Genomic DNA, 13,439 nt, shown 5'->3' on the forward strand with positions numbered 1-13,439 from the left:
GCAGAGGAGGAGCCTCCCAGCTGGGGGTGGAGAATACACTGGTGGGAGTCTCCCAGACTCTTGTCTGGGAGACTCTAAGCCTCCCAGACAGGAGTGGAGTAGACGGGTGGCAGATATGGGCAAATTCCAACAGCATTTAACCTGCAGGATTCTGAATCCGCAGAGTAAGGCACAGGCTTGGCACTGCACCTGGCATTTGGTTAGAGCACAAGAGCCATGTTTGGAAAGGGCCAAGCCCTGGACGGTGGAGAGGCCGAGGGGCCCAGAAAGTGCTGGGCTGGAATCTCCGTCTGCTTTTAAGCTTTTTTACTATGTGACCCTTGGCAAACTTCTTCCCTTGCTGTTCCCCACCACAGAAGACAAGGGCTGTGGGGGTCCACGGATGGGGAAGGGACAGGTGTGAGGGACAGATGGGGACAGTGAGGGGGTAAGTGAAGGCAGCCTGGCTCTGGGGGAGCCCATGGGGAGGGAAGGTGAGGGAGTCCCCTCTCCTCTATCTTTCTATCTGGGAGGAGCTGGGGCTGAGGCTGGCTTCCGTCAGTCCCAGCTGTCTGAACACGTGCCCCACGAAGTCCTTGGCCAGCGCTGCTGCAGAGGAAAGACCTCGGCTCTGGTCAGACTGAAGGGCTTTGAATCCAGCTGTAACCCAGAGCAAGGCCTTTGAATCCAGCTGTAACCCAGAGCAAGGCACTCCTCTCTCCCAGTCTGTTTCCACAGTTGGACCTTCCGTACCATGACATGGTGGCACGATGCAGGTGAGTACAAATCATGGTGCCCAGCACAGAGGACAGTGGCAGCTTTCCTCCCCATTTATGTCAGTGGCAGTCATAAAGTCTACATCATTATGACTGCAGGAGGGTCTGAGGCAGGGCGACATCGTAGACCTCAGGTCAGAGCCCTTGGGAGAATCCCAGCCATGATGTTTACTTGCTGTGTGACCTTGTGTGAGACCTATACCCTCTCTGAGCCTCACTTTCATCATCTGGACAATGGGGTTGTTGGGTGAGAGATCGGTCTGTGGGGAGCCCCTAGAGGCAGGGTGATCACTACAGCCCTACCCTCAGCAGAGCCCAACAGCCCAGGCCACTCAGGGGATCAGGACCAGCCCACATGATGCATTCTGGCCTTGGCCATTCCTTGCCCATTGTTTCTGGTGGTAGCAGGCAGCCAGGTGAGAGCCTGGGCCAGTCTCCTCCCTGCCATCCAGCCCCAAGGCCTGGAGGCACTGGCAGATGGACGCTTGGTCAGGCTGGTCCCAGTCCCGGCTCTCACATACTGAGTGACCCCAGGCCAACCCCCCCCACCTCTCTGAGCCTCAGTTTCTCCATTTGTAAAAAGGGACCCATTCTAGCCCCTTCCTCACGGTTGTCAAGAACATCAGAGAAACCATCCTCACTCATTATCACGGAGTGAACACTCCTACTGTACAGATGGGAAAACCAGAACTAAAAGTCATGAAGTCTGCTCACCTCACAAACATCCAGTCCAGAGAGTAGAGGCCTGTTTGCTGAGCAGCTGACTGAGAAATGGGGTCTCAGAGCTGGGAGGCAGGGCAGACTCCCCAGCACAGGGGGCCAAAGGGGAAAGGAAGACATTTATTCAGTAGCTATGTTGGAGGCATGTCTCTGGTCCTCATAATAAGGTGTGAGGCAGGCACTTCTCCATCTGAGGTGACTTTCAGATAGAGACGGGGTTCAGAGAGGTGAAGTGACTTGCCCCAGGTCACACAGCAGAGCACAGCTGATCCAAGGCTGGATTCCGGAATGACAGGTGTTTCCCTTCCCTCTTCAGCTCACTCTGGGCCCTGTTGCCCCTAGTGACAGAGCTCTTTGACCTCAGGTCATGTCACAACACCAGACAGACTGCGAGGGCAGTCACCAGCAGGGAAAACAGCTGGGGGAGCCCAGCCTGAAGCTGGCTGTCATAGGAAGGGCAGGGCCCGGCGTGGGTCAGCAATGTCCTCATGCTTCCCCGTCCCCATTCCCAGGGCCCCAGCAAAGCAGTTTTCTAGAATATCCAGGCCTTGGCATCCCTTTACTTGGCTCCAACCTCATGGGTGTGGACAGGCCCTTCCTTTCCTGTCCCACTGGGCATCACGTCACGTGCTGCCCTCCATGGGCTGTGGCGCCACCTGCTTCATTTCACCCTTGCAACATCCCTGGGAGGCCGACTGTATGATCCTGCCCATTTCACAGGTGAGGACACTGAGGCCCAGGGCAGGAGAGCCCCAGGTGTTGCAAGAGCACAAGGCAGCTTGGTGCCCTTCAGAGAAGGTGCCTCTCCCTCTGAGAGGGCACGAGACAAGTGCCGCCTGAACTGCAGCCTCCCCGCCCCCCGGCCCGATACCCCTTCACAACTACTCGCAGGGTGCACGGGGAGTACCCGGCCCAAGGCCACACAGCTGGTGTGTGGCAGAGCTGTCCCATCCCCAGGCTGGAACCCCAAGGCCCTGCCGAGGGAGACGTCAGGGTTGGCCCGGCCCGAGTCCTTGTCTCCCACTCCCACCTCACCCCCGCGGCAGAGCCACAGCCCTTGGCTTGGTCGTGGATGCACAGCCTACAGCTGCTGCACTCAAGGGCATGGTCGCTGCCACCACCTGCTCCACGATGGCCCCATAGACCTGGGAAGGTTTGCCCTTGGGAGGGGAGCCAGGGACAGAGTGGCCTATGTATGGGCAGGTGCTCTGCACCCAGGGGGCCCCCGTACCCTGGGGACTCTCCCCCTCCTTACCACCAGCTCCTCTGTGGCCTCCTTGGCAACAGTCCCTCCTGGCTGGCTCCCCTCCTGCCCCTGGGGCCCTTCTGCCTGCCCCTCTTCCTCCCAGCATGCAGGGAGGAAGGGGGCTGTTCCTGGCCCCCTTCCTTCCCTCCCTGTCTGCCCCTCCCAGCCTCCCACATCTGCCTTGGTGAGTCTCAGCTAGTCTCCTTCCCTGCCATCCAGCCCCAAGGCCTGGAGGCACTGACACATGGATGCTTGGTCAGGCTGGTCCCAGTCCCAGCTCTCACATACTGCGTGACCACAGGTCAACCCGCTCACCTCTCTGAGCCTCAGTTTCTCCATCCGTAAAAAGGGCTGCCTCTCTGTACCGGACCCCTGCTGGACCTCGAGCAGCTCCCCCCTCCCTCTGGCTGCCCTGCTCCTCCCCCGCTGTGCTGGGGGCTCTCCCACCCCCCATGGAAACCACCAGGCTCCCTCCCTGCCCCACTCCATGGGGAGTCTGCCCCCACCCCGTGTGACTTCACCTCTCTGGGCCTGCGTTGCCCCATCTGTGAACTAGGGCTGCTGTGGGGTCCCAGGGAGGTGAAGTGTGTAAATCTCTCAAGAAACACCTATGAATGGCTCTATAAGCATCACCTTCCCTTGATTCGGAGGCTGTGTTTCACACATCGGTGTTTCTGGAATCAGAATGCATCTTTCGACCGACAGTCACGTTAATGTGCTACTTGGGGGCCCCGAATGCCTCTTTCTATTGAGGGGCCTATGGGCCTGGTTCTCAGGCTGGCTCTAGGCCAGTCCATCCTCTTTCTATTGAGGGGCCTATGGGCCTGGTTCTCAGGCTGGCTCTAGGCCAGTCCATCCTCTTTCTATTGAGGGGCCTATGGGCCTGGTTCTCAGGCTGGCTCTAGGCCAGTCCATCCTCTTTCTAGTCATTCTTCGGAGCACACTGGGTTCAGCCGGGCAGTGAGTGTGGATGCAGCCTGGACCCCTCAGCAGAGGTAGGCGCCCTCGAGGAGACGGCACTGCCAGTAGCTGTGTGGCCAGGGGAGGGGCGGGCTGCCTCCTCTGCGCCCCTGCTGGGTGCTTGGTCCCAAACCACCAAGCTGCACGCAGAGGAGGTGGGGGGAGAGAGGGGGGCCTCTGCCTGGGACACACTCCGCACACAGGGTGCCCAGCTGAGTCCTCCCATCACTGAGGGCCTGGGGGAAGCCAGGCAGACCTGGGTTTGAATCCTGTCACTTAGGAGCTGTGTGCCCATCACACGCCCTTGTGTGCCCATCACACAGCCTTGTTCTCCTCACCTGCAGACTGGGTGTAGCCATCCCGACCTTGCTGACCCACTGCACTAAGTGGTGCTTTGCTTCCCTGCACCATTACCACCTCCCGTGGAAATGTCCCCAAGTTTGGAGGAAAGGCTTGGGATGTGTGACCTAAGACGTGAGCTACCCAGCATGTATGAAATTCCTCCAGGGGTCCTGACAGTGTCCCAAGAGGCAGGTGGTCAACACCCATGGGAGAGCAGATACCCACTGTGGCCCAGCTGCGTCTGGCCGGCAGCTCTGTGCAGCAGCCCCGGTAAGTGTGGCGCTGCGCCCTTGAGCACCTACCGACTCAGCTATGGTTTACAGCTCCCTCCCACACACCTGAGGGGAGGCACCTGGTCTGCGCCTGGGGCAGTCCTACCTTCCTCGCAGCTCGACCCCGAGCGCCCAGGGCAGCACCTCCACTCGCGGGCTGTCACTGTCTTGTACATCACCTTGTATGTGGGTCTCACCACGGTTCTGTAGCTGAAAGAGCGCCCAGGTGGCCCGGTTCAGATGGGCCTTCCGCCACCCCTCCCACCATCCATGGGGACAAGCTCAGAGCCTCCAGGGTCCTCTGCCACCTCCAGGTCCCTCTGGAGCCTCTTTCCTAATGCATTCTGGGCCTCAGCCCTTCCATTCCCTCCCCAGCCCCCAGCCGGGGGGATCTAGAAACCAACTGGACAGGAAGCCCCTGCGAGCTGGGCTAGACTGTCCCCAGCGGTGAACGCTCACTGAGCGAAGGCGTGCAGGTGAATGCTGGAATCCCTCCCCCAGGAAGGCCCAAGAGCCAAGGGGAGGCGCTGGGAATGGACAATGGTCCCTTTGTCCGCCCACCCTTGGGGTCCCAGGCATCTCCTGCACGGAGTCCCAGCCCCAGCCCCAGCTCTTCCACCAGGCCGTGCCCACCGTGGGAACGCTAGCAGCTTCTACTCCACACGGTCTCACTCACCTGTTCCCAGGGCAGCTCATGGGCCAGGGGCAATTCTGCAGCACGCGCTGCAGGTAGGTGCCATTCTGCACGTGGCACGAGATGGTGCGGGTCACCACGTATGAGCACCAGTTCCTGAAACAGACCAGCAGAGAGGAAGCTCAGGTGCCACGTGCAGCCCATGTTCTCTCTGGGAGCCCCAAGTCTCCAGGCAGGGAGACCCCTAAGCTCTCCAAGTTCTTTCGGCCCTGGTGGGAGTCTCTGAGCTGAAGTGGCTGAGCAGTGAATTCCAGAACCCTGGAGGGGACAGCTGTGCTGGGTGCTCTCAGAGGTCTTGGGGAATGAGCTGCAGGGGCCCAGATGGGAGCAGGGCATCTTGACTGGGGCTCTTCCTCCTCAGCATCTCCTTTCCAACCCTGACCCCTCCAGGCCACCACTGCCTCCCACCTCCCACCTGGACAAGGGCAGTGAGTGAGCGTCTTTCCCCTCACTCTCTCCCCGGAGGGAGGGTCAGACAATGGAAACCTGGCGGTGTCCCTTGCCTAGCCCTACCCTCAGCCCTCCAAGTCTCCTGCTCCCACTCCTGCTGTGGATCCCTCACCTCCAGGCCTTTGCTCATGCTGGACCTGATGCCTGCAGCACCCTTCCCCCATTTCTCTTCCTGACACCTCCTACCTTCAAAGCCCCACTGTGCTGTCACCTCTTCCCTTGTCCTCTTCCGCCTCCACCCCCATCTGAGTAGAAGCGATGGTTCCCTGCCAGGGATCCTAAGCACTCTGTATCCCTGTCATGCTGAATTAAGCTGGTGATTCATGTCTGCCCTCTCCCTCCCTGAGGCATGTGAGAAAGAGGCTCTGTCTCACTTATCCTCAGGTCCCCTCTGTGTGACAGCTGGGATGCGCAATCAATATCCCAAGCATGGAGGACTGACTTTTTCAGATGCCAACAAATAATCACCTTGCACTGCACATACTGAGCACCTACTGTATGCTAAAGGTATTTACATCATCTTCCCACAGGGAACCAGGAAACCACCCCCCCATTTAACAGAGGGGTAAACTGAGGCTCAGGGAGGGGAAGACAATTGTTCATGTTAAAGAGCTGGTGCATGGCGGATCTGGATTTGAACCCAGGAATGTGGACGGCTCAGCCTGGCCCCCACCTCCATCCCAGAGGCCCCGTCAGCTCCCGTCTCCTCCCCACCTCCTGAGCCACGGTCTGTGGCTCTGTGAAGGTCTCAGCCTGGGAACCTGCTGACCCTGGGCTCCAGGCCACAAAGGAAAGTCTGGTGGGGTGGGGGCTCAAGCTGAGAAGGGTCACCTGAAACGGTCACTCCTTTCCCAGCACCAGCAAAAGAACGCAGGCCCGTGACCCCGTGCAGAGCTGAGGGCCGGTGAGCACCTGGAATGTTCCAGCCATCACGGAGGTGCCTGCCACCTCGGAAACCCAGCCCTGCAGCTGCGGCCCCACCCCCACCCAGCCCACCTGAAGGAGAAAGTCTTTGGCGGGGACCAGTTGACAAACTCACTATGGGACTCTGCAGAAGTCCCTTCACCATTCTGTGTCATGCTGAAATCAGTCCAGGAGGAGGAAACACCCTGGCCGACTGCATGGAGGTGGGAAAGCCAGAGAAGGGTGGCTCTGATCAGCCCAGTGATGGGGCAGGAGCTCAAAAGAGCCCTCGGCCAGGGAACCCACAGCAGAGGTGCCAGGCGCTTGTTATAGCACTGTCAGGAATGGCGCAAAACTGGAACAGCCTAAGTGGGACCCCTAGACACAGAGAACCAGGCGCTGTGACAGAGTCCGAGGTCTCCATGTGCCTACTTAAGGGGGAAAAAGTATGTGTGGACCAAGAGAATGACATTTCTATTAATACATGAAAAGCAGAGAAAGCCAAAAGACTGTAAATGTATGTACATATAAAGCTATGTGTGTATTTTTTTTTTTAATTTTATTTGGCCACGCTATGCAGCTTGTGGGACCTTAGTTCCCCAACCAGGGATTGAACCCCGGCCCTTGGCAGTGAAAGCACGGAGTCCTAACCGCTTGACGCCAGGGAATTCCCTATGTGTGTATTAAGTGAGGAAAAATCACATGCCTAGATGAGTTCCATCCACTCAGTCCCCTGTGCTCACAGCAGCCTCCGTTTACCATGCCAGGAGCTGTGCCCAGGGCCTTCCACACACCTAATTATAAGTGCCACTTTACAGATGGGAAGACTGAGGCTCTGGGGTCTGGGATGTGCCCCAGGCACCCACGATGAGTGACACAGTCACGGTTGGAACTCAGCTTCTTCTAACCCCAGGGCTTGTGCTCTTAACCACAGGCTGGAAATGTTTCTCCTAATGAGCAAGTGGGGATTTTATAAGTTTAAAAAGATGCATTTCAAAAAGGCCCCCCAGCGCTCGCTTCGGCAGCACATATACTAAAATTGGAACGATACAGAGAAGATTAACATGGCTCCTGCGCAAGGATGACACACAAATTAGTGAAGCATTCCATATTTAAAAAACAAAAAAATGGTTCTGAAGAACCTAGGGTCAGGACAGGAATAAAGACGCAGACATAGAGAATGGACTTGAGGACACGCGGAGTGGGAAAGGTAAGCTGGGACGAAGTGAGAGAGTGGCATGGCCATATATACACTACCAAATGTAAAATAGATAGCTAGTGGGAAGCAGCCGCATAGCACAGGGAGATCAGCTCGGTGCTTTGTGACCACCTAGAGGGGTGGGATAGGGAGGGTGGGAGGGAGACATGCAAGACGGAGGAGATATGGGGATATATGTATATATATAGCTGATTCACTTTGTTATAAAGCAGAAACTAACACACCACTGTAAAGCAATTATACTCCAATAAAGATGTTAAAAAAAAAAAAGGTCCCCCACCCGTTAGAGCCTCTGGGTCCCCAGAGCTGTGGTTTAAAACCCACTGGGATCTTGTTTAGGGGGACATAAGCCCCTTTGGAGACTGATGTGAGTTGTCGCTCCTCCCCCCAAAAATGCATAAAACGTGGGGTACAAGTTCAGGGGGACTCAGGAGCTCCCTGAGCCTGTGTGATGTCCCCCAGGCTAGCCCAGGGGCTCTGTGAGTGGAGGAAGGAGGGAGGGAGGGAGCAACCTGGGCAGAGGATGGCCAGAGCATGGGACACAGGAGGGCCCTGGCACGGACTGAAGACTCCATGCCAGTGTACAGACTCACACACATGCATACACATCAATATGCACACACACATGCAGACATGAAAGCACACAGACACGCTCACATATACAACTTCCAGACACACGTGTCCATGTGCACACACAGACCTACATAAGTGTGTGCATGCACACACACACTACAGCACGCAATCAGACCAAGGTCAATCTAGCAGGACATATAACCACAGAAATGACTGTCCAACTTGCACTCGGGCCAAAACCTGCAAACACAGAGCCGTGCACCCTCACACACAAGTGTGCACACACACCCCATGCCCAGCCCCTGGACTGGACTGGGGGAGGCGGGCCTGTGACTGCCCACAATTGCCCTAGCAATTCTTTTGACCACGGAGGAGCCAGAGAAAACAGTTTTTTTCTTCTTTCTTACTTAAAATCTCCCCCATGTGAGTTGCTGCCTGGTTCCCTGCTTATTTCCCACCAGCTGGAGTTTGCTTGAATCCCCTGCTTAGGAGACACGGAGCTGATGGCCGGCTAGCAGACATTTTAGACAGGAGGGGACACTCTGGCCAGGTGGGGTTCAAGGTCAGCCCCTCGTGCCCTCCACCTGGGGGGTCACCAATAATTACGTGCTGCCCCTCCCTGGCCTTGAAGACCCAGCCCCACTGCTGCCAGGATAAGCCCGAGCTCCTCCGCAGGATCACAGCCTGGCTCCACCACCCGCCCACCCCTCCGTCCACTTTCCAGGGGCGCTGCTGGCCTGAAGTCCACAGCCCACCACGCTGCCCGTCGCCCTGACCGCTGGGTCCTGCACACTTGCGCTGCTGCTCTCCCTCCTTCCTGCCCTCCCTCCCATGCACATCTTCTCCCCACCTCAGATCTTTGCATAGGAGATTTCCTCCGCCTGGAAAGCCCTCTCCCTGCTCCAGCAAACTCCTATTCATCCTCTGGGTCTCAGTCCTGAGGCTCTGGGCACAGTTGGGCACCTGCAGGGGCCCCCCTCAGCCACTCACAGCAGCCCTGAGCTTTTTCTTCCCCCGATGGCGCTGGGGGAGGGCGCTGGCGGGGACCAAGCCAGTATGGGGCTCAGCCTGGGGGCGCTCAGGGAGGTTTGCTGAATGACTGAGAATAGACAGTGGCCCTGGCAGAGGAGCCGGGACCCAGGTTCCCAGAGATGGGCGCAGTCCTTGGAGGCCCCGCCCCCATCCTGCTGCCCTTGGGAGCTTCTTTTCTGGGACGTGGTTGGTGATAAGCCACCCAGGAACCCGATGACGCTGGGTTACCTCCTGTGGGATGGGACAATGGCAGGGGCTGGGAGGAGGCAGCACTTCTCTCCTGGGCCTGCCACTTCTGCCCACTCAGCACCTCCTGGGCCTCCAGAGGCTGCCGGGAGGAGAGAAAACAGGCCAGACCAGCTCGGCCTGGCACTGGCCGCCCCCACGAGGGGGCCCCCCCCATCTGCCCTCCACCCCCTGCCACGAGGAGCTCAGGGGACTTTGTCTCCACGGGGCCCAGGGCTGTGATCCGGAACAGTGATAGGGGCTAATTGCAGGAGGCAGCCAAGCGGGCTGGGGGCCAAGGGCCGCTATGAAAAGGAGAGGAAAGAAAGAAGACCCACAGGGTGGGGGTGGGGTGAACAGAGCCAGAACCCCACACCAGAGGTGAACCCCACACACTGGCTCTGCTGCTTCCTAAGTTGGTGACTTTGGACAAGGCCCTGACCCGCTCGGGGCCTCACTTTGTCCATCTGCAAATGGGGACAGCAGACACTCCTCCTGTAAGGGAGGTTTCACGTAAAGCCCTTAGCGCAGCGCTGACGGCTTTTGGTAGTTCTTGTTCCTGGACCGTGACATAGGGCCCACACCAGGCAGCTGTGGTCCAGGGGCTTCCCTGAGGGACACCAGCACTGTACCTTCCGCACAAGGTCCCCCCCTTGACTTTGGGATAGGGATTGTCAGGCTCTGCATTTTACCAAGTGGAAACTGAGGCCCCAAGAGAAGTCACCTACCCAGGTCACCCCTGTGGGTATAGCGCTGGGATCTGAGCTCCCAACAGAGGAGGTGGGGAAGAAAATTCTCCACTCTCCTTGATTCTTAGATTTGCCCAAAGGAAGCCAGTACTGCAGGAAAAGAAGCCTGGACCAGGACACCGGTGACGGCTTCAACTCTAGAGCCACAGCGTTGAGACACTGAGATGGGTCATTAAAGGCTGGAAGGGCCCTCAAAGGGGCAGGAAGCACCCCCAGCAGGGACTTGGGGGGGCAGACAGGGGCAAAGGCGAGACAAGGCAGCTCTGCACAGCCCTGGACACCCTGGTTCCGGGGGTCTCAAAGTCTTGCCACATTCTTGGGCCTGGGGGCGGCCCCTTGGATGCCTTCCCGGGCCTCCCCCTCCCCAGGCACAAAGCCTCTTTTCTCCCTCTGGTCTCTCAGCTGCCAAGGGGTGCCTGGGGCACTGGGATAGGGGTGGAGGGAGGGCTGATGGGGAGCAACATCCCCATCCGTCTCCAATGATGCTGGGACAGGGCCACAAGGGGAGGTCCCTGCAGCCAAGAACCAGATTCCTCTGGCCAGGGGTCCCTCCCCTCACTTAATGTTGGTCATAGCAGGAACCACTGTACATCAGGCCCTGCACTGGTTCCTCCCGTGGGGGACTGTCCTCAGAACAGGCATCTGTGCAGGGGATGAGGGGAGGGAAGAGGGGAACTGAGACCTGGGGCCCTGAAGAGACCTGCCTGAGGTCACACATTGAGTGGGTGACAGAGCCAGGAATAAAATGCTGCTCTGAGGCCAGAGCCCCTAATTCCTAACCATGACCTGCAAACCTTTCTCAGCTCCCCAAGCTGACAAAAGCTCGCCCTCCTCCAGGAGAGCTGCTGGAGTGAAAAGTACACTGGATCTGGAAACTGACTGACTTAGATTGAGGTATCTTTTCCTCTCTAAGCCTTGGTTTTCTTTTTTTTGGGGCCTTGGTTTTCTTATCTGTAAAATGGGAGCAACAGCATTGCCTACAGAGCTTTTGTGATGCTCAGGCCACTGTGAGCCTTCTATGACCAGATGGGGTGACAGTCCCCAGTGACCACCAGATACCTGCCCATGGACACCATCCTGCTCCCACATAGCAAGTCCTGGGGGGCCAAGGAGCCCAGGCTGGGAGGCAGTGGACTGGCTAAAGGGCAGTCCAAGCCTTATGCCTTCTCAACCATCATCCTGAGCTTGACACGGGGGACCCTGGGGGTTCACATCCTTGCCCTAGGCAGGTCATGTCCCCTCTCTAAGCCTCACCTTCCTCCTCTATGAAATGAGGACCATAAAAATGTGTGCCTCCCATGGCAGTTGGGAAGATTCTGGAGGGTATAGGTACAGGTGAAATGCCAGCCCAGGTCAGCATGCATGGTGGTGGCTGTGACAACTGCCAGCGGTCAGCCCCTGTCTCAAAACAACTGCTCCTCTGGCCGCTGATGCCACGGCCACCTCTGCCCTCCAGCCCTGCCCATGTCACCTGCTCTTGCTAGCCCAGCAGGGGCACGCTGGCCCCTGACCACTGGGAAAAGGGAATTTCTGAAAAGAATTAAAGAATTGAGCCCGTAGGGGGTGGGGGCCCGGCAGGCCTTTGAATGGGATGAAAAGGCCTGGAGAGGCCTGGCTACTCCGTATTGTCTGCCTCAGACAACAGTGGCGGCTGGCCCTCGAAACAGGACCCCAGCAGGGGCAGGGGCAGGGGCTACAGCCAGGACAGGGGCCTGGGTAGGTCCAAACAGTGTCACCAAGGCCAGAAAGACACAGATTTGAATCCCAGTTCTTCTATTAATGGTCAATGAGCCTAGAAGATTATGTTAATTCTCTGGGGCCTCAGTTCGCTCATCTGCTAAATGGGGACAAGTGTTCCCTACCTCATTCAATCCTTGAACACTGCACATAAAGGGCCCCCTCACTGGTATTGGGAGATGCTCCATAAACACCACCAGATAGAATGCTCCCTGCTCCTGAGAGAGCAGCAGGAAGACAGAGCACTTGCTCCCAGCACAGTCCAAAATGCCAGGTCCCTGGGAGCCGACACTGACCCTCGGTCTGTGAAACTCCACCCCAGTCTTCTTCCTTTGAGAGAAATAAATAGCTGGGATACTAAAAAAAAGCCAGGAGCAGAGTAAAGCGAGGAGGGTCCCCCAAGTGGCAGCTAGAGGGTGTCCTGGGCTTCTCCTATGTGCAGGAAGGGAGCCCTAGGGAGAGGGTGGGGGAAGTCTTGGTGGTTTCCTCCCTCGGGGGAAACCACCCCCTGGGGCTCTGGAGGTGAAGTGGTGGGGGGTGGAGAAGGCTGTCGGGGGACTGCCGGCTCTGTATACGTGAAGTAGGTGACCCCCGCAGGGCCTGGAGCTTCTGCCAGATAGCGGGGAGGCCCAGGGTTCCTGCCCCAACCCGGGCTGGCAATGAGGTGGGGAACCGGGTCCCTTTCCCAATCCCGGGCTTGCACGGAGTTTGTGGGGGGGCGGTGCCTGGAGTCCCTGTCCCCAACCCCGGGCTGTCAGGGCACAGAGGTGGTGCGGGGGGTAGGGGCAGCCCTTACCTGCGTGCAGAGAACGGGGCTCCCCCAACGCTCCACGCGGCGCTGCCTCCCGGGAGCAGGAGCCCGAAGCAAAGCAGCGCCCAGGCCCGCGGGCCGCCCATGTTGCGCCCGGCGCCCTCCGCGCGCGGACCCTCGCCGTCGCCTCCAGCCTGGCGTCCCCGCCCGCGCAGCCAGCCGCCCAGGACGCGCGGATCCCGGTTCCCAGCGCAGCGGCGGGAGGGCGGGCGGGAGGCGGGCGCGGGGCGGGGGCGCGCGTTCCCGGCCTCGCCCGGCCCCTCCGCGCGGGCCCCCGCCCCTTGCGCCGCCGCTGCCAACCCGGAAGAAGCCCCGGGGGTCGGGCGCCCCCGCCAGGAAGGCCACCAGGTGCCCACCTGAGCCTGGCGCCCTGCGCTGCGTGGCCCTTTTGGGGGCGCAGTGCCAGTTTCGAGGTGCCCTGCCACGTGTTGCAAAGTGGGGAGCTGAAGCCGGGCCATGGTCTCAGACGCAGCCAGGACCCAAACCCAACAAGCCTGGGCTAATGATGCGGGGGCCTCATCCCCTCTCAACATTTTTGAGGGTTCCAGCTCCCGAGCCACGAGGGACGGTCCATCCATGCAACAAAGGCTTCCTGAGCAGTGAACGCCACTGTGTGCAGGGCACCTCACCTCCGCTTCACATCCTCTCTCGGTTTAATCTTCAAACCACTCTGGGTGAGGTGGGCACAATGATCCCCATTTTACAGAGAGAAAAAAGGAGGCCCAGGCACTCGTAGTCCCCCTGGGAGAAG

At 58.7% G+C, this 13,439-nt stretch overlaps 1 protein-coding gene and 1 non-coding gene across 3 annotated transcripts in view; one reads left to right on the plus strand and one right to left on the minus strand.

The window, feature by feature from the left end:
• Nucleotides 1-12,829, minus strand: part of EMID1 (EMI domain containing 1) — a 40,954-nt gene extending 28,125 nt beyond the window's left edge. The window contains exons 1-3 of one of the 2 annotated variants that reach the window (XR_010656482.1): nt 12,674-12,829; nt 4,972-5,085; nt 4,402-4,505 (exon numbers count right to left, since the gene is read on the minus strand). Coding sequence is in view for 1 of the 2 variants with exons in the window: in XM_065889986.1 (XP_065746058.1) it covers nt 4,402-4,505; nt 4,972-5,085; nt 12,674-12,774 (319 nt within the window). In the remaining variant the exon portion in view is untranslated. The remainder of the gene's footprint in view (nt 1-4,401; nt 4,506-4,971; nt 5,086-12,673) is intronic. The other variant, XM_065889986.1, reaches the window with a different exon arrangement.
• On the plus strand, nt 7,352-7,458 carry LOC136133343 (U6 spliceosomal RNA). The gene has a single exon (XR_010656494.1). It is a non-coding gene; the product is annotated as a U6 spliceosomal RNA (small nuclear RNA).
• Nucleotides 12,830-13,439: the final 610 nt, after the last annotated feature.

This window comes from Phocoena phocoena, chromosome 13 (genome assembly GCF_963924675.1).
Source record: "Phocoena phocoena chromosome 13, mPhoPho1.1, whole genome shotgun sequence".
Taxonomy (NCBI): Eukaryota; Metazoa; Chordata; class Mammalia; order Artiodactyla; family Phocoenidae; genus Phocoena; species Phocoena phocoena.